General features: G+C 40.9%; 1 protein-coding gene across 3 annotated transcripts in view; it reads right to left on the bottom strand.

Moving 5' to 3' along the window:
- LOC110987341 (ras-specific guanine nucleotide-releasing factor 2-like) overlaps window positions 1-25,611 on the bottom strand; it is an 83,129-nt gene that overhangs the window by 4,744 nt on the left and 52,774 nt on the right. For 2 of the 3 annotated variants that reach the window (XM_022250005.2, XM_022250012.2), the window contains exons 8-27: window positions 25,337-25,533; window positions 23,025-23,135; window positions 20,946-21,063; window positions 20,487-20,656; window positions 16,994-17,060; window positions 16,352-16,491; window positions 15,755-15,840; window positions 14,288-14,338; window positions 10,445-10,696; window positions 9,331-9,542; window positions 8,381-8,587; window positions 6,975-7,220; window positions 5,865-5,965; window positions 4,181-4,293; window positions 3,659-3,829; window positions 3,196-3,280; window positions 2,533-2,730; window positions 894-973; window positions 659-776; window positions 372-440 (exon numbers count right to left, since the gene is read on the bottom strand). In XM_022250005.2, coding sequence (XP_022105697.2) covers window positions 372-440; window positions 659-776; window positions 894-973; window positions 2,533-2,730; window positions 3,196-3,280; window positions 3,659-3,829; window positions 4,181-4,293; window positions 5,865-5,965; window positions 6,975-7,220; window positions 8,381-8,587; window positions 9,331-9,542; window positions 10,445-10,696; window positions 14,288-14,338; window positions 15,755-15,840; window positions 16,352-16,491; window positions 16,994-17,060; window positions 20,487-20,656; window positions 20,946-21,063; window positions 23,025-23,135; window positions 25,337-25,533 — 2,792 coding nt within the window. The remainder of the gene's footprint in view (window positions 1-371; window positions 441-658; window positions 777-893; window positions 974-2,532; window positions 2,731-3,195; window positions 3,281-3,658; window positions 3,830-4,180; window positions 4,294-5,864; window positions 5,966-6,974; window positions 7,221-8,380; window positions 8,588-9,330; window positions 9,543-10,444; window positions 10,697-14,287; window positions 14,339-15,754; window positions 15,841-16,351; window positions 16,492-16,993; window positions 17,061-20,486; window positions 20,657-20,945; window positions 21,064-23,024; window positions 23,136-25,336; window positions 25,534-25,611) is intronic. The other variant, XM_022250021.2, reaches the window with a different exon arrangement.

The raw sequence follows: 25,611 nt of genomic DNA, 5'->3' as shown, positions 1-25,611 counted from the left end.
GAATCCAAGTTTACTTGGAATGGAATGCCTCTAGAGTTAATGCAGCAGAATTCTAATGTGCCAATGCAATCCTATCTGCAATTTCAAGCAACTATACTTCAAAAACTTTCATGTTTGCAGAGTTTCAATCTCTATTTTCTTTTCATTATTTCTGCTTGTATCACCTTCGATATACATCCAGTTCATCAAAGTGTGTCGAAAATCTGTCAAGAGCCAGTTAATCTCAGCTGAAAGCAAACACTGGTTACAGAATTTTAACAAAGGAGAAAGAGCAGATTAAATGGGTCTTTGCTCCAATTTCAAACAGCTCGGTTAACTGGTACATTTTTGCTGGACTTCCAACTGCGACAAAATAATGTCAGCAATCGTACCCTTTTGTCCAATTCTATGGTGTAGCATGTCTTCTGAAAATGGCGTATCTCACGGATCACATGAGCAATCTGAAACAGAAAAACAAAGGGGGGGGTCATTGCATATGAGAACTAATCCTTAAGTGAAAACACAAGGGACCAAAGCTGTAATAATCAGACAAGATGGGAAAAAACAATGCTTGAATTCGCAAGTAACAATACAAAGAAGACTGATTACTAAAACACATAAAGATTAAAAATAAAACCAAGTTTGCAAGGACACATTAACAGAGCAGGCTCCAACTTACCATACGCATCTTTGAGAAGTTAATGAGATCATCATCAGTGACGTTGGGAGTACCATCCTCGATGAAGGCCAGGTCTGTCAAATAGAAGCCAAGGTAGGGCACGGCAGGAGGGTCAATCCTGAAAACCACAGGATTACAAACAGTAGGAGTGACAGCGCTTGTGCATTAATACCTGGATACACAAATGTACACTGCCAAAACATTTAATATCTCTGAGAGAAGACCTTATCTTTACCTGTGCAGCGCCTCTCGCATGTTCTTGAAACGTCCGTCGGATGAAACAAGCACCTGCAGCTTCTCCAGCATAGTTTTCGTCTTCAGGGAGTGAAAGAATAAAAGCAAAGCAAAACAAAACAAACTGTAAAAGAGCCACAACCAAAACTTACACGGTGGTAGATAATCAGTGCAAAGTTAGACAGCTCAGATGATGGAGTACTTGTAGCATTTATCCCTAAAACAGCTAGGGGGTGCAGATTCCACTCCACCATGAGATTTCTTCTGATATCGCTGCAGTGCATTTTTTCATGAGGTAAGTCTTTGGAAGTGCGGTCACTTTGACACCAATTTTGTGAGATCGAGCGTATCTCGCACAATGCCAATTTTTCTGAGACAGGTCAGCCCCCAAAACCGATACTTTTCCACTGCCGTGCTCAATGCGCGTGGGCTGGCAGACATAAAACCTTGACCATAACATCAAAACCATACTTCAGATTGAGTTGAAACTTCACAAGAAGAAGTGTCTTTACAAACATGCTAAGCTGAGTTCTGATTGGGGGTTGAATCTCCCTATCCTCCCCCTTGCTGTGAGGTGGCTCAAATAGCCCAGCTCTTTTAGGGTTGAAGATGTCAAGAGCTCAAAATCTTTTGACTACTGTAACCCTTGCTTTGTTCCAAGTGAATGACCCGAGCACTTCATACTGCATGATGTGTCAATAGGCAGGGCTTTCCTGTGTCTTGACATATTCTAGCAAATTCTGTATGCTGAGCTGGGTGACAGTCTGCTCGTCCCCAGGTTTGAGTGATTCTCACTGAGTTGTAACACAGGCAAGCGAGGCTCAAGGTTGAGCTTGTGTGGAGACTAGTGGAGCCCTCCTCAAGCTGTGCACCATGGCCAGGTGTTGTAGCAAATATCACTCTGTGACATCATCTTTTGTTATACCTCTGTCTTGGATACTGTCTGTTCATTGGCTCAGAACGATTACATGACAGGGTGATATATCTGCATATCACACTCACTGTTTATGTGACATGTGAACTTGTAGTCGGTGGTATCCGCACTACTTTCACATTAAAGTTTATGCAATTAAAGAAAGTGGATGATCAGTGCATTCGCAGACAATATCCTCTATGTCAGTTATGTTAATTATACAGTTTGACGGTCATCTTTTGAACTTCTGAAATTCTTTGGATAAATTTCTCAGCCTCAACATAATTAAGGTACAGATATGACAAAACAATTGTTGACTGCTGTGATGTGGGATATTATGTTTTGAACACCCGAAGGCATGCATAGCACCCTTGGCGAAGTAGTTTCACAAAAGCAACGATGTGGTGAGAAACGTCTTATAAGTGTTGAACAAATGACCACTTAGGGTCAGCCTTTGTAAAGTCCAACTTTGTATAGGACAGAAGTTGTGGTATCTTGTTATTTTAAAAAGTGGGTATTCTTGGCCAAAATGATATCATTATCGGGACTGGTTTGTTGTGGAGTAATGAAGTTGGCAAGTTGTTAACATGCATTATCAATAAATGTGGAAGAGTTTTGGAGGGTGAAGCACAACAACGAATACCCGAAATATGATTGGAAAGTGCACAGAGGCAACCTGTCCCTATTGTTCTATTTATGAAATGCCAAATACTGTCTGCTGACGCACCTGTTTCGGCACCTTGTCCCAGACTTTCTTGAGGCGATACACAGAGCTGTTCATCAGCGCTGACGTGATCTCAAGCACGCTGTTGTAGTTGTGCATACAGCGGCAAATATCGGCCACCGCTGCCCATTTCTCGATGGCTGCTGCCCGCCCAACCACCGTGGACTGTCGTAAGATCTCCGAGGCCACCAGTTTACTGACCTGGCGAGACAACAGTGTCCAAAATTTCATATAACTAGATAGAGGGTACGCTGGTGAATCTGATTCCCTGATTGATGGAAAGGTTGGGTGGAAATGGAGGTGCTCTCCTCGCCAAGGTTCAAATCTGATCCAGGCAGGTGTCAAGACCTTTTTCTCAGTTCCTACCTGAGCTGTTAATTCAGAGAAATCCTTCCTTTCATCAAGTCTGTAGATTAAGAACTGTTCGATGACAGACAACTGACCATTTGACAAGGCTGTTGTGGTCACATCTGTTTAACTGTCATAAGGAATCATTTAACAAACATCACCAAATACATGTACGTTGTGGTATTTGATGAAATGCTAGGGAATTGTAGGTCAGACCCAAATGTCTTCTCTAACCACTTGTCTTGATATTTCACTTGCCAAAGGAACAACAGGACTTCTCCCACACCGCCAACAATATAGGGTAAAATAGATCTTTACCTGGTTGAATCTCTTAGTGACATCAAGAATGTGAGGTGCCTTCATTGCCTTGTTCTGCTTCATCCAGCACTGGTTCAAGAACTCCCTGCAAAGCCCCAAATCAAACTATGTTATCATCTCTCCACATGAACAGGTTTGATTGCTGGCACTGGACAGGACAGGTGGTTTCAATCAACTTATGTCCCTACTATATGTCAAAGAGAATCCAAGGAATGGTGTCAATCAATTATGGAGTATTGCCCTGCTCCACATGTATTTTAACACTGTATACTCAGGTTTAACCCAGAAGGCTTGTGAAAAAAACCACTAGCGTACACGGGTGGGATTCAACCCACAACTTCCTGCTTACTAGTGCAGACATCTTAACCACTCGACCACCGAGCTTGCCGGTGTCAGCTGGTTTGCAAATCCATCCTTTGAATGGTGTCAAGTCATGTAAGTTTTTGTTTTTATTAACACACACCACGGCGGAATGGCCCTGAGGATTTTGTGTTCAATGAAGGTCAGCTGCTCGGCAAGCTCCAAGACGGAGAAGTCTTCAAACGAGGCATGTGATGAGGTAGGGTGGCTGGGCGTGACACCAATCACCTGCTCTATCGTTGGAGAGATGGTGGAGTCTTCAGACATCAGCTGCCTACAATATGAGGAAACCAGGCGAGGTATTTCAGTAGGCCCACAGCCCAAGGGTAATAAACACTTCAACACCAACTTTTTTACTGGTTACTGTTCCCAGAATTCTTTCCCTATATAATTGATGCTGCAAGGTGGTTTGGCTTTAGTGTGTACTTCACAGCGATGTCTTTGTGGATTGTTTTTCATATTTCTGTGTCATGAGTTTATCCATGCATGACCGCAAATCATAAATAACGGCTAATCTAAAATCTTATTTTTTACACAAGTAATTACTGAGTGATTAAGAAATAACCAAGATGCAAATATGAGCATTAATTGATACAAACACTGAATTGTTTTTAAAAACTCAAACCTGAGAATGTTGGCTGCTCCTTTGTGCTCCGTGGGTAGGAGGTTAGTATTGGATGCAATCTCCTCCAAGAACTCTATTACTGCATTCCTTAGCTCGCCGTTGGACTCAAAATCCTGGACATGAGGAATAAGCCCCAAAGCTTTTCCAAGTTATAACAGTGACAGGTCAAAAGTGATTTGGAAATGTCACATGTGCTTCATCATGGTAATAATGAAGAGCACAGTATCTCGAACAGTGCAGGCAATTTGTTTCATCTTCTTGCTCAACCCCTGTCTCATAAAGACTTACTATTTCTAAGACTTCCCAGAGGATGATTACTTAAGTTTCTTAACCCCTTCGCTCAGGGAGAGGCAAGAGCTGCGGCTTTGTGTGAGGATTAGTGCATACCACACATACAGTCTATTCACCATGCAGCGGCTGGTTCAATGAGGCCTGCTGATGGACAAAGCCCTCCATTCAGGGCATACCACAGCCCAGCAGTCACGGTGAAAGGAATTATTGGCACGAAGGGGTTAAGCAACTGACAGTGTTGCAGTAAAATCCTCACACACTTTTCTCGAGTCCATCTCAAGACTATTACCGGTGACCGGGATTTACGTTGCAAAACATAGAACTGGGCTGCGACACACACAACTATTCCTTTATGACTGTTCCTGCTTTTGCTACCTGTGGCCTAAGTTATGATTTTGCTTGCGATGGACTTGAATAAAATGTGCACAGACGGGCAGTTTACAGCATGATGAACAAGCTGGGAACTTAAATACAAATGTGACCGTCACGACAAAATGAGCGTAAAGTCGCATTCAACTCTTTCTTTTTTTGAAGATTCCAAATCATATTGAAGTGGAGGTTAATTTGAGGATTTTGTAATATTTGGAAAGACTAACCCGTCTCCTATTTGATTCCAAATATTTTGCGGGATCATAGAGTTCAAAATGTAATTTTCACAGCAGTTTTGACAACACTATACATGCCTGTCTGAAATGTTGAAAAAATGTCATGAACAAAGATGCAAAGCTGCCAGAATAATGTCACATTGTCACCTTGTACTTCTACCCTAAATGTTTCCATTTACATGCCATTATAAAGCTCTTTTTCTGCTGAACTCAAAAATACCAATATCTCAATTTTTGAAAATTTTGACTTTCAGCTCATTTTGTGGTGACCGATCACAAATACACACACTGACAGTCAATGAAAATGCACCACTTGTCATGCTGGAGTCCACTGGCTTTTACCACATGTTATGCATGCAGTAAAACAAAGCCCAGCCAACACAGATGGCTTCAATGTCTTGAAATCAGGGGATGAAAGTAAAAAGAAGGGACTGGGAAGGAAGAACTCAGACCAACCAGACCAGGGCCTACGAGCATCAAGACATCAGTGCATAAGGGCATTGAGACGTCAAGACACAGAAGCACAGTAATCACTAATACATAAAGTAAGAAAATGAACTGCTTATATGTGTCGACCCTCTTGCTGCAAAACCTTATTGCAAAGACCAAGAGATGAGATACTTTCTTTGAGGTCCTAATGTTCAGAATGATTGATTGCTGCACTTTCATCGACCGTCACGGTATTCCAGAAACATCCAGGAGTACTTAATGAATGAATTCTCATGACACCACTACAGCCAAATACACAGTACCGCTTCACTGCCACCTAATTGTCTGTGGTGACTCACCTGACTGAATTTAGAGACCCAGTGTCGGATGACGTTGATGACTCTCACTGTGGCAGCAGAACTGATGACTTCCTTGCTAAGACAGCTCTGCAACTTGCCTCCTGCCCAAGACGGAAAGGGGGATTGATTGGTCATTAGTCCCAGATGTATGTGTATTCCCGAAACTGCCGTGGACTGACAAATGCCACGGTCGTGCTGATGCTGGAAACTGTGCTAGCAGTAGCAGCATTTGCCAGTGGTACAAACTGGGCCAAATTTCATAGAGCAACAGTAGTGCTTACTGTAACTAATAATAATGCTGCACGAACACTATTCAATGGCCTGGAAGTGCTAAGGGTGGCAAAAATATGTGACCTGTCACTGCACAATGAGCTGAAAGTCAGAATTTTCAAAAACTAAGAAATTGGTATTTTCGAATTCAGCAGAAAAAGAGCTTTATAATGGCATGTACATGGAACACTTAGTATAAGGTGACAATGTGGCATTATTCTGGCAGCTTTGTGTCTTTGTTCCCGACGTTGTTTCAACATATCAGACCAGGCACGAATAATGCTACCTTCACAATTGCTGGGAAAATGGCATTGTTAAATATGTGATTCTGCCAATTATTTGGAATTAAAAAGGGGACAGGTTCCTCTTTCCAAATATTACAAAACTCCAAAATTGACCCCCACTTCAATATGCCTTTGAATTGCATTGTTACTTCACCGGTCTAAGCTACCCTCTCTGAAGGGGATAAGCGTGCTTCAGCTAGGCTTGCTGCATATTGGTCTTTGTGAAATAAATGAAGGTTTAGTTACACAAACTTAAATCTTCTTACTGCAGTCACCTGGTTATTCTATACACACATTTACAGGTGTATGCATACAACAAATTAGCCCGAATAAGTGTTTTCAATGGCTAAAAAGGCTAAATCCTGGAGGTATAAGCCGACATGAAAATGGTCATTAATGAATAGTCACTGTTTCTTTCCCCACTGACCAAGAAAGTTACAAAAAACGCAGAAAATTTCTGACTTGCGAGAGAATGCTAGTCTCAAACACATAAGCCATCTAGCACAAGTTGGCAGCCCCTTAATTAATGACATTTTAAAACAAAAAAAACCCTTACTGCCAAAGGCCCTATTCCTTCTGTCCTTGGACTTGTCCTCCATGATCACGTCCTTCGGGTTACTGCACCCTGCGGTGGCCGCAGCGAAGGCTGCGCTGGCTGATGAGGAGCTCGACCGCCGGGTGGACTGGCGGGAGGAGGTGACCACCACACCGGCTGACACCGTGTTGCTGGGTGGCGGGGAGCTACTGAACTGGAAATGGGAACCGACCGAGCTGCGAGGGGAGGTTGGGACAGGCACCTCGGCTGGATACCAAGACAACAGAGGCAAAAATTTTACAGGCATGTCAAGCAAACTGGTACTCTGCATAATTCTCCACTGATGACTGACACTCATTTGTGGCAAGAATGCAAAGCTTAAGAATACTGTAAAGCTCGGCAGCTTTCGAATTTGTTAGAAGGGCGATTTCAGTTTGGTTGTCCAGCTCCAGTATAAATTCTGGGCATGGATGTTGGATGAAGTGGTGCACTAGAGTCAGTAAAGTTTTAAGAAACAAGTGAAAAAAACAATTTTGGTATGCCACCCCCCCTCCGAGGATCAGTGAATTCTCAGGAGAAAATTAAGTAACACTAAACCCAGCAGCGGAAGGAAACTGCATGGTTGGAAAGACAGAAATCTGCCTAGTGGTTTTAAAGTTCTGCCTGAGACAATGGCAGTGAACAGGGAGGGGAGAGAAAGGGGCCTCTTGGCCCCCATCACTTTTTCGACTTGGGGATGGCCGCCAACGCTTGGTCAGAATTCAGTAGGGCTGGGCTTATCTGCCTATTAATGGCTGATGCCTGATGGTCTCACAACTGTCCCCCCCCCACTTTGAAAATCGTTCCACTGCCGTTGGCTAGAGTTATTTAACACAAGGTAAGGCAAAGTAACGTGTAACATAGTTTCACCCTACCATTCAATGGTTACAGCCGTACAGTGGAATGCCGCTATAACGAACACGACGGGGTCCACGCTACATGTTCGGTACAGTGGTCCTTTGGTGTACCGAAATTAACTGCCAAACGTTTCGTTGCCACGTTGAATAGCGCCCTCTCTTGTCTAACTGAAGTGCACCCTCTTGTGATAATATGATTTGCTGTTTTCGTGATGTTTTGCTATTGCATTCACGTTTGAGGTTTCTAGAAATGTATCTGTTAACTATTTTTGTTTTTTCATTAAATACTGAGTTATAAAATTGATATTTAGTTCATCCTAAAAGTCGTGAAGCTACCGCTCAGGATCAATCTCTGATGCATGCTGTGGTGAACCTCGGTTGATTTGCAACTGCATAATGTTCGGTAACCTGCACAAAATATTGGGAGCCAAGGATGATGTTCGGTACAGCCGAATGTTCGGTATAGCAGTGTTCAGTATAGCGGCGTTCCACTGTAGTACAATATGGAGCAAGAAAACACTTTATACAGACCTGATTTGATGCCCTTTGCTAAGGCAGCTATGTTGGGTGCAGAATGGCTGGTGGACAGCATCCGTTTGGGAGACAGCCCGCCACTCGTCTGGTCCATGATGCGCGGACTGGTGGGTGGGGTCAGGGCATTACTGTAGGGTGGGGAGGCAGGGGGTGTGGTCAGGTCCGTGGTTGGTGCCTCGTTCTCCTGACTGGACTTTTCTGATGCTACAGAGAAAAAGACACTGAATATCATGTGCTTTTCAGATGCAGGCTGAGTTTCTCAAGGCGCAATTAAATGCCTACCCACTTCTCCCTTCTAAGAAAAGAAATAATTTTTGCAAGAAAAGCATTAACTCCAAAAAAAATAGGTACAGTGTATGAAATCACAATTAAAATCTGGACATTAAAATTACACAGTAACTTACAAGCATTAAAAGCAAACAGACAAAACCTCAAAGTCTTACGGAGCTCCTAAAAGCTCTCACGCTAACTACAAAATGCACAAAGAACTTGATGTCGCTCCAATTGGCAGTTAGATGCAGGGTTTTCCCTAGGGTGTTTATGTAGTTGAAGTGGTGAAAAAAAAAAATCAACGTGCATGCATAATTGTGAGCGTTACAAACTATGCTGGCAGGGCCTTAAATAAGTTCCGTCATGTCCATGTCCATGTAGGTCTACACTCACGTTAGATGTACCAATATAATGACTCCATAGCTATTTCCTCTAAATGAACAAGTCTTGCATTGTGCAGCCTTCTTTTTGTAGCCAAAGCAGGCCAAGCTTGAAATTGTCTACAAACTATGCCATTCTCTATTTTTCTCCAAAACATTTTTCTCTTTTTCTTTTTTCGTGAGCAAGAGGTACTGCAGGTTGAGGTGGTCACGAACATGAGTGATGTGGGCTGCCTCTGCTTAAGATATCCCACAGGGCTGCGGAGAGACTATGTCTCATTTTGCACTGAAACCTACCCTTCTTGAAGCTCCTTCGGAAAGGGTGCATGCGGGCGTTGGTGGTGGTGTCAATGAACTCCCGGTTGGATCCCGTGGTGTGGTTAACACTGACCGGCGAGGTGACGGTGATGCTGTGCCTGGTTGACCGGGCCACACTGGGGCTGACAGGTGGGGGGCTACTGGCCGAATGATTCGTGTCCATCAGTTTAGGGCTGGATGGTGGATTCACACTAGAAATGTGCACAATTTTCAGGAATCCTGAATTGGAAGTACTCATTTGCTCAACCACACCTCAATAACTTTTAGTTACTGTAATTCAAACATTTGTTGCCTCTTCACTTCTTGTTTTGGGTCAGACAGAATGATGAGATAATAAAAGCAATAATAATTAGTGACATCATTGGTACCTATTGGTCCTATTGTATTATACAGCGATAACATGATAACTTGTACATCATGTTTAATTTCCATCCGAACAGCGCAGGAACAGCTCATGCGCAATGCATCACATCCACAAAAGTTTAATTAGTTACCTCAACAAAATCTGAAAAACTGGTTGAGTTTATTCAATCCGCATGGCAGTTTTGAATAAGAAAAACTTATGAAGAATGAGAACAAATTTGTGGCTTGGTATTCTGGAACCTCTAGCTGCAGTGACATGGGAGACTTTGAGTTTCGACCCCCAAGCCTCCAAAAATGGAAGAACAGGGAAAAAAGAACAGGATGGAACTCTATATACTACTGTTATATCATTGACTGTACTGATGACTTCTTTGTTCAATAGCTGGTGATCCTGAAACATTTGTATCAGCCCCAATGAAAGAGTTCTCACGACCCATTGAACTGTTACCCAACATTTTGGGGGAATGTTAAATAATACAGTACATGTATGGATACAACAAAAATTGGTCTAAAGAAGGATAAATGAACATGGTGACTGCTATGAACATAGCTAAAAAGTGCTTGTTTATTTAACATAGTCGGCCATTTTGATACAGATCCCATGCACACCACCTCCAAAGTAGGAGCAATTAGTAAGACGTCTGATCACCCATCCTGAGCATTCAACAGTGAAGGCTGTTAAGCGCACCAATGCCGATAAACATAGGAAGCCCATCCAGCAAACACTTACTTCAGGAGGCTCTCCACCGTGTCCGGGTTGCGGTAGACTCGCTTGAGTGTGTCCAAGATCTCCTGCCAGGAGGTGAAGACGCGGTAGGTCAGCAGGAACGTGTTGAGGAAGTCGATGCTGAGGAAGCGCAGGTCCGTCAGCCGTTCCAGCAGGCGCTCAAGGGTGGCGTAGCGGATCTGAGGCACCTTGCACGAATTTAGTATCTTGCTGAAGCGGATGTCGTGGTCATCCTTGAAAAGGCGAGAGTCAGACCTGGAGTGGGTGAAGTGAAGGGTAGAAAACAGAAAAAAGAATCGTTGTTTATTTACGATCTGCATGTTGATGCATGGAAGCAATTTAAAATATAGGGACCATGTGATCTGTGGATGGCAATGTGGAATAACATATTAGAAAATGACTGAAGCTAAAGTATACGCAAAGTTTCATTTGAACCATTGCATACCATACTCTCAAACTAGCATTAACTGAGTACATTAACCCCTTGATGATGGGAATTTCTTCCCAAAAGCTGACTCAAAGAATTCCAGCCTCGCTTGGTCATGAAGGCCACCTGCCAAACCGCAAATTCTCAGTTTGTGGCCCTGCGCGCTCTGCACGCTTTGAATTACATGGTGAAAAGGCTGATTGTTTGTTGGCATGCAGCTCTACTCACGCTTCCACATACCTGTTGCCTCTTTTCAAAGTGGGGACTATTGTGAAGCTGGTGATTATGATGCAAATTCGGTCTTTTTATTTCTAGGCTACACACAAAGGCCAATTACCATATATACAAGAGCCAGGGTCTGCCTTCTTTCACCATGTTCGCTCGAGCGTGGGCCAAGAATAATAGCTGAAAAGCAGGCTGAGAATCTCAATTTTTACGGCGGCTCTACCTGCGTCCCGGCGCAAAGGGGTTAATACTCAATGCACCATAGAGAGAAACCAATTCTGCAGGTAAGTGCATAATAGTAGCATGTCCAGGTCTTGAGGGGAAGGAACATGGAATTTCTTTTTCTGAAAATGACTGTCTAATTTTTATCCTTAAACGAATCAAAAGTCCCCTCCTCCACAAGAAAGGTGGCAATACCATTTCTATAGACTACAGAGATGAATATGCCATGTGCACAATTATGTGTGTTAAAAAGGTAATGCACGGATCAGCACGAGAACCAACATGTGTGCGTACTCCATTCATTTGCACAATACCTTCTGGTTCAAAATGGCATCACACTTCGCGACTCTGTAATGCTGGTGTTTTTATTTCCTTGAAAAATGGTCAGCATGCCTCCATTGGGGCAACTTGTGCTCTTTCAGCGATTTTTTGGCTAAATTAACATTAAACAAAGAAGGGACATGTATACAAAAATGACAAAGAGGTCTGTGACCAGTTAGTGACCTCTGCATAGCCAGTTGAGATGTTGTCTTCTTTACATGTAGCAACGAAATACCAATCAGTCGTCTCCAACCTACAGAAGTAGCCTGGCGGCTAATGTAGCCACCAAGCTTTGACAGTCTGGCTGCTAAGTTGAAAGTTTTGGGTGCTGCCTTTACATGCTTGATTATTTCAACTTGTTCAGGATGATCTTAATGGAAAAAAGCTGTGTATGATTGCTTCCACTTCCAAAGATACCAAAGATACCAAGAAATAAACTGGATTTTTGACAAGGTCTCTTATCAATCCTTCCAAAGCAAGTTTAAAGATTACAAGTCGGAGAAGACTGCTGATATTCTGAAATTTGGGCAGGTCTTATTAGTTTTGGAGCTGAACCAAATGCAAGAAATGGAAGCAGTCCAATGGAACTTCAAGGAAAAGGAATAAGAAAGGTGAGATAGCTCATATTCCAGAAAGATAAAAATATATGGCAAACTAATCACCAACAAAAGTAAAGGGAAAAATAGCATCTTTTAGGAAACATACCAGCTGGACGTCAGCACAAATGTTCAAAGCTTTACAATTTTAATCACCCATCGCTCAATTTCAACCTTCACCATTTTTCTCAAGGAGCGTGAATAGTACATCTGGTCAATAGTAATTGCTAATTTGGGTAATTCCAGAAAATTAGGGGTCCAAAAGTATGACATTTTTCGTTTCCCAGATACATTTGACCTTTGTTATTTGACATGGGAAATATCACTGGAATTGATATTAATCTATTACTACTTGTTTGGCAGGTACTTTGCATTAATTCATCACTCTTGGAAATTAAAAAATGTGTTATGAACTTAAAAATCATATGTCAGATGTGACAGGGACACACAAAAAATGTGGACCTCTATCTTCTGGAAGTATCCACTTTCCTTTCTGCCAAGCTTTAGAATGTAAGTACATGCAACGGAGAGAAACTCCCAGGTATAACGTGAACAGCTAGAATCCCAAGGAAAGCTTTCTGGCCTAATGGAAGCCCACCGTTGACAGTCCGAAGACAGAAAGACAATTACTCATGTTGAGCCAAGCAGGATAGAGTGCACCCATATTACACAACCCTCTGATTTGATACGTTACCATGGTGTATACAAAACTGCAAATGTAATATTTATGCCCAACTCTGTGAATATGAATCAAAGGAACAAATGTGCATATTTGTGGCTTGCTGAGAATTCTACAATGAAAACAGATTCAGTTTCAAATTTATTTGGGTTTTATGCAAGAAGCATTATGTTTAAAACATCTGTGTAAAGACTAAAAACAGAAGACTTTTCTTTACATTTGGTTGTAAAAGTTTAATTTCTTGGATTGTATTCTGCAACAGTAGAGAAGAAAATAGTTGAAAAAAGTCTCGCAAAACTACAACGAAAACATGCAAAATTGTAGCACGTATCATATTCTTCAACTCATGATTTATGTTTGGAGACGTTTTCACAGACCACGCAGGCCCCATACTGAGCGAGTGCAGGGATACTTTTAGCTACATTTCTATGAAAACATAAAGAACCAATTCTTTTGAGCAATTTGGCTGTCTCATATTCCAAAGGGCATTTTCAAAAAAAGCAGCGTAATGCATAAAGAAACAATGCACCAAGATTTCCAGAAAGCCAGAATCAAGCAGTGTTGCAGTGTTGGTACTCATTTTTTACACTCACTATGAGTAACCATTTTGCAACTCATACTCATTCAAATGTACTCAGCTATGCTTAAAGCACTCTAGTACTTAAATGAAATGGTGCTCAGTTGGTGTACCGGTAATACTTTTCTTGCACTTGAACCCTTCTTATCAAAATATACACCACTTGGCACTCACTGTCACATGTATGAGTATTTGTATACACACTCACTAAAGAGTACTCAACTGCAATACTAGCCTAAAGACACACGCACAGGAAAGTACTATAATCCTTATGATGAAGCAAACCCTTGAGTTTTTAGCAAGTCACCTCAAGAGAACATGCATCTAGTACAGTATGTGTCCATACCAGTGTCAAAAGTATGTTCAGATTGGAAAAAGGATTTCATTATTTGTAAAAAGGGATGGGGTTGCAGACATGCCCATTTGAGTCTTGTCTACAAAGGAAAATGTTCCTCATTCCCACTGTCTGGATGATTTCACTTTTCATTAAAAGTCTTTGCTCTGCATGGTGCAATAAACCATAACCCAAAAGTCACAAACCTTTTCACTTCCAGGCAACAAACCTTTGTCATTTTGTTCACTTAAAATCATGGTGGAAAAAACCCATTACCACAAAGGTTTCTTTGATGTGTACACCAGATACTAAAGAGCTGGCAAAAAGTTTGGATCACAATATGCAGGGCATGCTTTTAACTGTGATCCAATGACCCATGCAAACTGGAAAAAAAAAAGGAAAAAAAGAAAGCCAACACAAAACCAAGAAACCTGAAGAGTCCAATAGAAAATTGTGTATGTGTACCTGGGGCACCCGGCAGAGCATGGGCTGCTTTGTGAATTGTGGCGGCCTCTACTATTTTATTGCATGAAAACAAAGGGAAAAAATCATCGGATTAAATTGGGCTGGTTTGTGGGATGATTTGTTGAAAGCTCTTTTCAATTTCAAATCATTGGGTACACCTGATAAACAGCTCACCATTATTATTTTGTGAAAACAAGCCTTAAAATGCAATGTCTGCTTCCCTCTCTTTTGGGCTTTTTAAAAAGTTGTTCCTGTCATATCTGGCTACAAACACTACTCCTCCTGCAAACTGTGTCTTCTTCTGCGATGTAAAATGCAATCATTTATTAGCCAGCACAAAGGAAATCAATCAAAATTGAAATTGAATTTCAACCTCAAGCTTAGAAATCAAGTGCATACTTCTCTTAGGGTTATTTTTTTTTGGTGGGCATGCTGACATCTGCTGCCACATTTATTATGTCAGTTTAAATAAGGTTGACGTGTCTTCTTGCAGTCAACATTCAAAAAGTAAGGCCATTTTGCATACAGATAGCCATAAATCTTGTTTGTGTTTGATATTTGTCAAAACCTGCTCTAAAACTATCAAATGCTGACCAAATAAATCGCATTTCTTATCACAAATGTTATCTTACCATTCCCAAGAACATTTCTTTTTTTTTAAAAAGAATTTATATATGCAAGGGTACCATTATCTTTGCTGAATGTACATTTCCTTTATGGTTTGATACTGCATATAATGCAATATTAGCTTGACTTTTTTTCCCTATTCTGCTGGCAAGTGACAAGTTCCCATGTTGAAGTTTTAAAAAGCTCACCCTCCCAATCCCATGCTTAGTGGAGCAACATTTGGGTCTGAACATCATCCAAAAGACAAAGACATACAAACAGTAATTCCTCCCACAGTTTTTGACAAGAGCTAATAATGAGAAATCAAACATTTTACATGGCTTTCTATGCTCCCCCTATTAAGATTCGGAGGCAACGCGAGTGGTGATTTGGTTCTTTAGAAGATAATTTGGGGCAACAGGCTTTATTTAAAAGTCGGCCATTTTGCATCATGCCTCCCCACTCTACTTCAATCATTGAACATTATGAAATGGGAGAAGCCTGATGACTGTGTGCTACAATGTTTTTTTTTTTGTTAACATGGAAAATACGCGTGACCTGACTTTTTATGCATAATATGGAATCACCCACTGGAGCACAAAGATGGTACTCTATAATTTACCCCTATTTCCACATATATTACTGGGAACTGTTTCAGAAATTTATTCAGCTCAACTCCCTTTTGATTCAAAATGGATGACCCATGAACCTGAGGCCAATTTTATATGTGACACATACATTTGTAAGTTGTAACAAGCCATTACTGTCTATTCTCTAAAGGAGATCCAAAGCCATCTAGCATCCTGACAAGAACAAATTGGCCTTGAAAATTGACAGAATGATAAGACAGACCCAACTTACTTGATGCACTGCGGCAGATGAATAGAGGAGCTGCTCTCTTCCAATGATGGATCCAACAAACCATTGTAATGTAAGTTATCAATGCACTGAAGGGCAAGGAGAAAAACAATTGAGAGACCGAAACCTCTGAGAGTAAATGCTAAATCTATAATGTGGGTGTGTCCAGGCAAATCTGTCTTCATGAGCTACTGACAGATTTAAAGAATGTCCGAAAGAAATCAAAATATAATCACAGTCTGGTTGTTTCTATAATCAAATGAGACTGTACTGCAGAGAGTCACTTTTTACAAAATACATGTACTGGCAGGAAAGCCTATTGCAACATTTTACATTAGAATTTGCAGTTGCCATGCAAATGATGTTATTTACTGGTCAGTTAAAATGCATGGAATTCTTTCAAAACACAAAGTAAGGAAGTATCCAAGTTAAAAAACCTCTATTAAGTCATGTAATGATTTTGGAGAGACCAATGGGGAAAGTAATGCACAGGTCAGGCATAAACTACTTCACCAGAGCTACAAAACGTAAAGTAAAAAAAAAACCATAACATACGTCACAGCTGAGTAATACGTATAGAGAGATGAGAGAAGCAAGTACCTGACTGATGTCACTTGTCCATGCCGCCTTGTCTTGATGGGACGGCGCCACCAAGGTGACGACTAACGGAGGTCCACTCTTGGAATCCACAATCAGCTTAAAGTCCAGATTGTCGTAGTCTGACTGGTTGGGTTGGTTGGCTGTGTGCATGCAGAGACCAACAGGTAGAGAAGCAATCTTTGAGGTCAACTACTTCAGATTTCCTCCGTGCAAAAACGTCACCATGCCATCAGAAAAATTGTGTGCATATAGTATTTAACATTATACAATTTAACTGTAAACAAAAGCGTCACAAATGGTAAAGAATAGGTGGATGGGCGCATACACGTAGAACAAAAACTGCAGATTTTCCTTTGTAAGTGCTTCAATAAGAGTAAATTAACACCTTGAAGATTAGATATAAAAAAAAATTACACAAAACGAGATAGATCGATTAATTACACAAACAACCAATGAACAAATTGATAAGCATAATCAAATGTATGTGATAAACAGGTGTTTCTTTAATTTTAGCTGAAGCCACCGGTAAAAGTCAAATATTTCTTTTCAACATCCACCTAAAATTGGCTTGTGTTTCTCCACTCAAACCTTCCAGAAAGTTCATTTTCCCATTCTTGGCATCTTGACAACAATTCCACTTACACTCATCATCAAATGGGTCAAAATCCTCCACGATGGCCGTGTCAATCAGAGGGATTTTTCCTCCGACCTGTCCAATCAACACAAGACAAAAGAAAAAGCAAACTTAAAGTATCATTTTTTTGTTCAAAATACGAAACCCTTTTTTTGCCAACTTGAGGTATTCTTAACTAAGAGGCCGGATGTTCAGAGATCGTAAAAGTTTCTCAGCAAAAATTGTGAAAATGTGTTTCTATTGTGCACTTTGAGGTCTTTACGTCACATTAAGTACAATTGTAAACTATATACCCGGTAAATCTACTTGCAATTAACATATGTTAAGAATAATCATATTACATGAAATGTCACTTGTCTTTAGATGAGATTTCTAAGACCTTTCTGAGGATTGTATGTGTTACACTCAATGGGAGTAATGCATCTCCACTTCTTGACACTATCTGCTTGATGGGGTCATACAACAGACAGTAGTCTTCTTTTTCTCCCTCAAGGTTATTTCTGAAAATATGGCTTTTGTATATAACTGGCATTGGCTTGATCTCAGGCCCTGGGACCAAATGTTGATATAGGCCAAAACCATTTTGCTTATTAAATAAGCAAAGAAGAGAACATCTGATCCAGCAAAATCTACAAAAATGCTGTACTTTTCAGTGTACAATCCAAGGCAATAATCAAGGTTTTCTTCTTGGGATGACATCACAGTTTGCTCATGAATATGGAAATACTCATTGGCATAAAAAAAAAAAGACATAACAGAAACGTACCCTTTGAAATGGTGAAATAAAAGTTTAAAATTTATCTGAGACAAAAAGGTAAATTGAAAGGTTTGTTTAAAACAAATTCATTGCAGGTACAGTACATGTACCCTTTAAATCGACAGCATGCCCAAAAGACCAGATTAAGAAAAGACCTCTGGAATCTGAGGAGTCCCTGGATGAAAAGGTAATTCCACTACTGGAAAAATTCATAGTTTGCTGGGCCAAGGCACACAGACTTTGCCTTTAAGGTACGAGTGACTATTCTCATTTAGGGGTTGTTTGTCCTTATTTCTAAGCTGCAGAAAAAAAATCCACTCATAAAAGTCTGAGCGGGCTTCCCTGGCTGTTGGACTCTTGGCAACTCTTCCACGATTTATATGTATATACAGTTTACAAATTTTTAAACTTTAAATCATGAAACTTTTAAAGAGGAGCAAAACTAATCATTGAAATCAGTTGGATTTTAATGAAGCCTGTTCCTGTTCTGTCCAGGTTTCATTTTGCTGGTTATGCACAACTGTTTTTATCATGTAAAAAAGAGAAATAATGGTGAGGAATTATTCCCAAATAGTTCTCAATTGTACAATTTCAACATTGTTTTCCAACCCCCGGATGGTTGCATTTACAACATTGTTCTTCCTTGGTCTAGTCCATAAAATAAAAGAAACTATAAGTGAGAGTTTTAAAGCTATTTTTGAAGGAGGATAAAAAGGAAAAAAATGTGGAAAGTTATCAAAATTAACCTGTCCTTTATTAGTTAAGTTGAGAATCATATCGATGTAATTTTATAACCAAATTTGTTTTATGTTGGTGCAATCAGCACAGATAACAATGGATATACAGACACCAATTTTTCCTCAATAAACATGAGGTTTTCTTCAAGCTTAACTAGACTTTTGCTTTACTCGATTTGTGAGCCCCCCCCAAGAAATTCTGGGGAAAAAATGGATTTTCCAGGCTGCCTCAAGATTGCTAGGCAACTAAGTGACGGAGTGGCACAAATCCATGGCAACGGCTGGCACACCACATCTGATTTCAATATTACATGATCACGTTGGGCACGTACTGAAATTCAGTTAGGGTGGAGTCAACGAAAAAATCCAGGCCTGTACATTGCCAAATGCAAGCCAGGACGTGGCACAATTTTGTCAAACAGAAAACTGCCTTTACAAAAAAATCTCGAACCAAAACCTGACTGCAAAGAGATGAAACAATAACAAAATGTATCCACAATATGACCTGACATTAAGTAAGACAGCATCAGGAAAACTGCATTGACTTGACACTGCTCAACTCCAACTCTCTACAAGTACTTTGACCAGTTATCTTTGCTCTAACATCCCACTGTATTGAACTGACTGAGCTTGGAATTTAATTGCCATTTTCTCAAACACTACTATTACAATCGATGCATGTAATTCCAGTACCCCTCTCTAGTACATGGACTGGAAAGCATTTACTCTGCATTATGCAGTGAGGAAAGTATCTATTACAAGTCTGACTTTTTAGCTCAATTTGTGCTGACAATTCACAAATAAATGTCTGCCTCTCCAGTGTTGCACCATAGAGGAAGGACACAGGAGTTGCAACTCTGGCACTTCAAAGTGGTCACCGCCGGGTCAGACGATTAAGAGAAAACATTGCAATAATGCCTGATTACTGCCTGCTACTTAACCGGACAAGCGTGGCCACTAATATCCTAGCAATACTTGTAGTTTTTTACATGAAATTAAATACAAATTATTGACCTGACCAGGAAATAGACAGCCTGAGAAAATCTCTGATATTAGACCAACTTTTGCCATCGTAAATAAACTTTTTAATTTTGATACACTGTTCCATTATCCATGCAAAGTTTGTAATTTTATTCTCCTCCCTCCAATACATCAGTGTTCAAAGACTTGGTACGAAATTGGCTAAGACTGGCCAAAAAAATGTAGATTTTTACTGGAAAGCCAAGTTCATAAGTAACAAATGTGCTATTTCATCACATCATGAAATCTCATAAATACACTTTTGTGCAAATGACATAATAAAAATGATTCAAACAAAACACAAAATCTTGTAAACAACCAGGCTATTTATTCCCAAAATAACTCCAGAGGAGCTCATTAAGGGCAACGACTGCACATATAGATTTAGGGCACACAGCGTAATGCAAGCAACTGCGCAAACATTAAATCTGATGTTGTCATGAGATCATACCAAGCACCAACAAATGCATGAACATTCAATTTCCTATACCTCGGTGCACAAAGTGTTAAGGATGTACACGTAGGTTACCAGTGACAAACTGCGGCGGTGATCATTGGGTACAAAGTGGTTTCGTGGTTATGAAACAGATGGTGCGTAGCAAGCGTTCACTGCACTCTGGCTATGGACATACTGTACAAGGCATGCCAGAAGGCAGTAATTGGCCAGATGTTACAACCCGGGCAGTTCAAACTCCTCCTGTGTCCTTCCTCTATGGTTGAACCCAGGACTGGTTGTGGGGGAGGAGGGGAGGTTCAGGCCCCCAAAGCAGCTCATGTGCGCAAGCCCTCCTCCCCCATTGTGCCACAAGGGACTGCGATTTACTGCTAAATCATAGGTAGTAGTTTAAGATGTATACTATATCTCTGCTTTTCAAAAAGAAAAACTCTTGGGGAAGGGGGTTCAAGCCGCTATAGTCCCCCCCTCCGGTGGACCACTATACCTCTCTGTACAAATTACATAGAAACAACACGGTTCCTGTTGCTCACCTTGGCCAGATGCAGCTTTCCTCCGGATGTTCTAGTGGTAATGAGCAGGTGCTTGGTGAAGAGGAAACACTGCCTCACCCCTTCCTTACGGGTCTCCACCTTTGCCCCCAGTGACCCTAGTCTGGTACGGCTGACCCTGGTCCTCTCCTGCATCACCTGCGTCAGTGTTCCTTCAAAGGAACAAGACCACAATGTACGTGTGCTGTATGTTAAAACCTGTACATTTATTTCAACTGTGGGTTTTGATCGCTTTTCTGATTTTGCCCAAAATATGATAGTCAAATCATCACCTTCAAACCCACTTTCAGTTACACATTCGTTTTGCACATATCTTTCCATTTTTCCATACTGAATGTTTCTCGCCTGTGCAATTTATGGCAATTAGTAAATACTAGGATGTTTTTAACCACCTTACAAAATGTCACCAGGCAAAAGGAAGGAGTTCAAATCTACATGTACCTTGCCTGACGAACATCTGCTGTACATCCAGCAGTATCTCGCAACCTTCCACGATCATCCGCTCTATGGAGAGATTCTTGCGGATGCTCTCAGTCTCTGACACCTCATCATGCATAACCTTAAGGAGACAGAGAGAAAAAAAAAGCACTATGATGATAACCTGGATGGATCAACAAACAATACACCTGATCCACGCTGCAGACTCTATTGACCAAAGACAAACAGAAACTTTCTGCAAGTACAGTGGCCTATTTATTGATGACACCATGTAGGGTAGCTTAGTGATAAAACTACAGTAACTGGGGCACTTAACTTGCACCTGATCTGTCTCTACAGTAAGCTCTTACACAAATGGTGCTGAAACATACTGCACTAAACATTGCAAAGACCAGAAGCCAGTCTTTATCTCTCCTATCTCCACTCATAAATACCTGGACAACTTGTCTGATTCTTTAGCCCAAATTCTGTAGTGACACACATTCATTCCTTACAAGAGCTCAAATAACTGTGCCACCCTCAATCCACCTCATCTGCTTCGATCGAATGTTCCCTCTCGGTCTCTACTGTTATTATTTTGCCTCAATTATCAAGGGACTTGTGCTGTAATTGGAGTCATATCTTCTCCCTCCCACCTCTGTTGCCCACATCTACCACTCAGTCCTATTGCCTCCCCCTCCCCCTCTCCCTCCAGGCGGTCTCCAGTTCCCGGTCCTTCTTCCCCTGCAATCTGTCCCGTCAGAGTCTGACAGCCGGCAGTGATAAGCCACCTGCGAGGCATTTCAAATATTACACTTGGCCCGGAAATTGCCAGGTGACGGGCAAGGCTCTCCGTGCCAACCACTGAGGAATTTTTTTCGATTCTCTAGGAGATTTTATGAGCAAGGAGCTCTTGGCAATCTCTGGGAGTAGGAAAATTGCAAAATGATGTGAAACGTTTCTGTATATAAAAGCAAACAGAGTCCCATACTTATTGATGCAAGGTGAGGTACACCAATCCGTTTTTATTCTAATTCAAGTTTTGTCAAGAAAAATTGACTTATCTGAACTCAACAAAACATTATGTGGCCCAACCTGATTGCATGATTCAGTTTATTGGGGAAATTTCTCTGGATAGACAGGAACTCAAACAATTCATGACGATGGAAAAACTAAACAAAAAACCTCAAGTCCCAATCCGTTTGCGGGATCTGGTTGCACATTTGCCTGTACTTGAGGTTGGCGATGTTAGCATCCTCACTTTGCAATGTCACTTTGTTGCAACTTTAACTTGGCTCCTGGTGTTACTCATAACTCTAATGGAATAATATTGACCCCTCGGAACCATAGTACTTTATAAATCAACTTGAGACCAAAAGCCACATTGAAGGCTTGTCTCAACCAGAAGCCCACAGCAAACTATTCTTCAGGTGTAAACAAAAGGCAATACAAACTTGGTGCATTCACTTTGTGTGAAACTCATTTGTACCACGAACATAGTTTATTTTTTGGATTCCACAAAATGTCACTAAGTGTGAGCATCATCAATGTGAACAACGCAAAAAAGTTGTGATCTGTTTGATTATGTAGTGCCAAAAAGTATAAAACATTTCAAATGTACACAAGACAAGAAATATTTACAGATGGGAAACTCTTAATTTGCCAACAGTCAACCAATCAATTGGAAAAATAGAAAACTTGGAGTCAGAACTTGTAACTTGAAATTTGATCAGTCACTTTCCACATCATGCGGACAAGCATGCTACCTCCCAACATGTATTCATATAGCCATGCCAAGCGAACACTTGGCGACGGCTGCCAAATGCAAACACTGTAAAGGTGGCTGTGTTTTTGAATTCTTGAAAAGTCATGCTACAAAACTGTATAAACCACATCGGTGTGTTCAATTCTCTTCCCTAAAACATCTCTTATTTGTGTCCTTGAGGAGTGACAACCCTACTGGTTGTTGGAAATTTTCAAGAGAATGGCAGCCATCTTGAAAAGAAAAAGAAAAAGGCCCGCCTCATTCATTTAACAGACCTGGACACTAAACAAACTTATTTTTGTGTGTGGCCTTAGGGCCTGGATTGCTAAGCCTCTTACCCTGGAGAGTTCCTCCAATTTGTTCTTTGCATATTCCAGGCTCTTTCGCTCCACGTGATCATGCGGCGTGTGGGCCAGCAGCTCGTGCAGGGTAATGATATATCTTGGCACCTTCGTACAGGTCAGGTGAAGTAAATGGAAAGAAAACAAGTCAGAAGGGGGTTAAATTGGATTAGGGGGTTTAAGTTAGGTTGGCTTTGGTCGAATGTCCTCACACAATTCCTTACTTGGAATTGGGTGTTAGGAACCTGACGATTTCATTTTCTTAGGTTTAATTTCCAACAAAACGGCAGAGACAAGTTTGAGGTGATTTTGATTGTCTGTCCAAGACTTCTCTTTGTTTTCACAGCAACAGACACCATCTACCGATAACAAGCTGGGCATTTTTCCTTTACCAGAGGCATGCATGTACAAACTACTGCAGAGATAGATGGGCCGTTTTCCAATACTCAACCTCGTCTCCGTCTCAGGCTTCGTGTAGGAAACCAATCCTCGATCGAGGGCCTGAAGCGTTTAACTTTTGAATTGAAATACTGTAATATTGAGCTCTTTTGCATCGTACCTGATGTTTTGTGGCACTATCAGACTTAGTATTGCGCTTATAACCTCAAAGTCAGGAAGTATAAAAACAAACAGTTGAAGCCTGAGATGGAGTATTGGAAAATGGCCATGGTTGCATTATACATGTACCAGTATGTCCTCAGGTTGTGAAACAAATGAAGACTAAGGACTATTAATAATCAGAGAGCCTCTTTTCCTACAGATTCTTACAGGTATCGAGGTTCATTCCTTGGATGTGAATTCCATGGCAATACACCTTTTCACCCACGTGACTAAATGTAAACAATACCACAACGTGTGGACCGCCTTAGAAACGGTGATCGCATATATTCCCACAGGCAGCTTCAACCACGTCCAAGCGCATGTGCGAACGCTGCATGCTTGACTTCCCCTAGTTAATCTTGAATAGGTAGATTACCATCACAACACATCACAGGTCCAGCACGATCCTGACATCACTGGAAAAAGGTCTACACTGGTAACAATTTGACCATCCTTGTCACAAACACAGCATGTACTGTTTCTTCTGACACCCTACCCCCCTTCCAAGACAATCGATGGCCCGCCAACCTCCAGAGTTTAGGAAAGCATACACAGGCTGAAACCCTTCACCTCCTGGTATTCATTTTATACACTCTTGAAAAGAATGAAAAGAAAATACCCCCCCAATGGTTGCAATCTGTCTGTTTAAATACATGTATGGGATTCGACAATTATCATGCGTGAGCAGCACAGCAGAACTTTAAATACATGCACTGTACGGTGATTGATCAAAGAAGAGTACCCTCAATTTCCTAAGAGATGAGCATTGCTTCATGAGACAAATACTCACCATGGTCAAAAATAGGGACTGACTCATGATGATGAATTAGTGTATACCACAGAGAGTGTGGCTCTCGATCATGAGTATGGTACATGTAATTGTTATATATTGCAAATATTACTCACCAAGACCAATGAAATATTACAATTAACATCCAATGACAGACCCAACAGTTACAATCAAGGAGGTGCCCAAAATTTACGAAATGAAGTAGTGCTCAAAATGGAGGTGAACAAGAATATAAATCATTTTAGTGAGAATTTCTAGATTTTAAAAGAATTAAAGGGACCCTGAAAGAGAAATATTTTACAAAAATCCTTGAAATTGCATCATTGGATTTCAATTAACCTTATTTGAAATTTTGTGTTGCAATTTTAACCCATATTTTGGAGCTTTTTTGGTTTGTAAGCTAATGACATTTGCATATTCATAAGCAAAACTATGATGTCATCCAAGGAACTGAATCTCAATGTTGCACCAATTTGTGCACAGAAATATCTAGATATTTTGAACACTGCTATCATAGATTTCATTTCCTTCGACAATTTACTGTTGTGTAACTATATGGCAATAAGCAAGCAAGCAACCTTTCGACAGAAATGTTTTCTGATAGCAAATTTAGAGTTCACACTTTGAACATGAAAACATGCAAAACTGAACCATGTCTTCCTGGATTTACATCAAAGCAAATGCGCCCTCACCTGTCCAGAAATGCCTGGCCAATTTTTAATGTCTAAAAATATACACAAAAAGTTCTTCTAAGAAAAATTCATTTCATGGATCCTTTACATAACCAGTCGAGGGCACAAGAAGAATAGGGAAAAAAAAGGAAAACAGAAAAATAGAAGGGAAGGGGGTAGTTTGGCCTAGTACAAGCCCCTATGGATCTGCTACTGATATCCAGGAAACAATATCACCATGATCATACTTGATGCATGGGGTAGGTGAGAAAGGTCTCCAGTGACCGGCCCTCACAGATGGGCTTGGACTCGTAGCACTTGAGCAGCTGGTTGAACATGGGGTTCTTCTGCTTACACTCCGCCAACACCTGCAGGCTGTAGTGGTGGTTGCGCACATACTCGTTGTAGATGCACAGCATGGGCAGCAGCATGTCGAACAGGTCCCCTGGTCAAGGAGAGCAGTGATGTATTAGGGAATAAGTACGTGGTCGGGATAATTAATTGTATGATTTTTTGCTCTAAT

This window comes from Acanthaster planci, linkage group LG05, assembly GCF_054643075.1.
Source record: "Acanthaster planci isolate LZ-2023a linkage group LG05, COTS_SCS, whole genome shotgun sequence".
Taxonomy (NCBI): Eukaryota; Metazoa; Echinodermata; class Asteroidea; order Valvatida; family Acanthasteridae; genus Acanthaster; species Acanthaster planci.
Note: the sequence above shows the minus strand (reverse complement) of the source record. Positions and strands in the feature narration are given on the sequence as shown.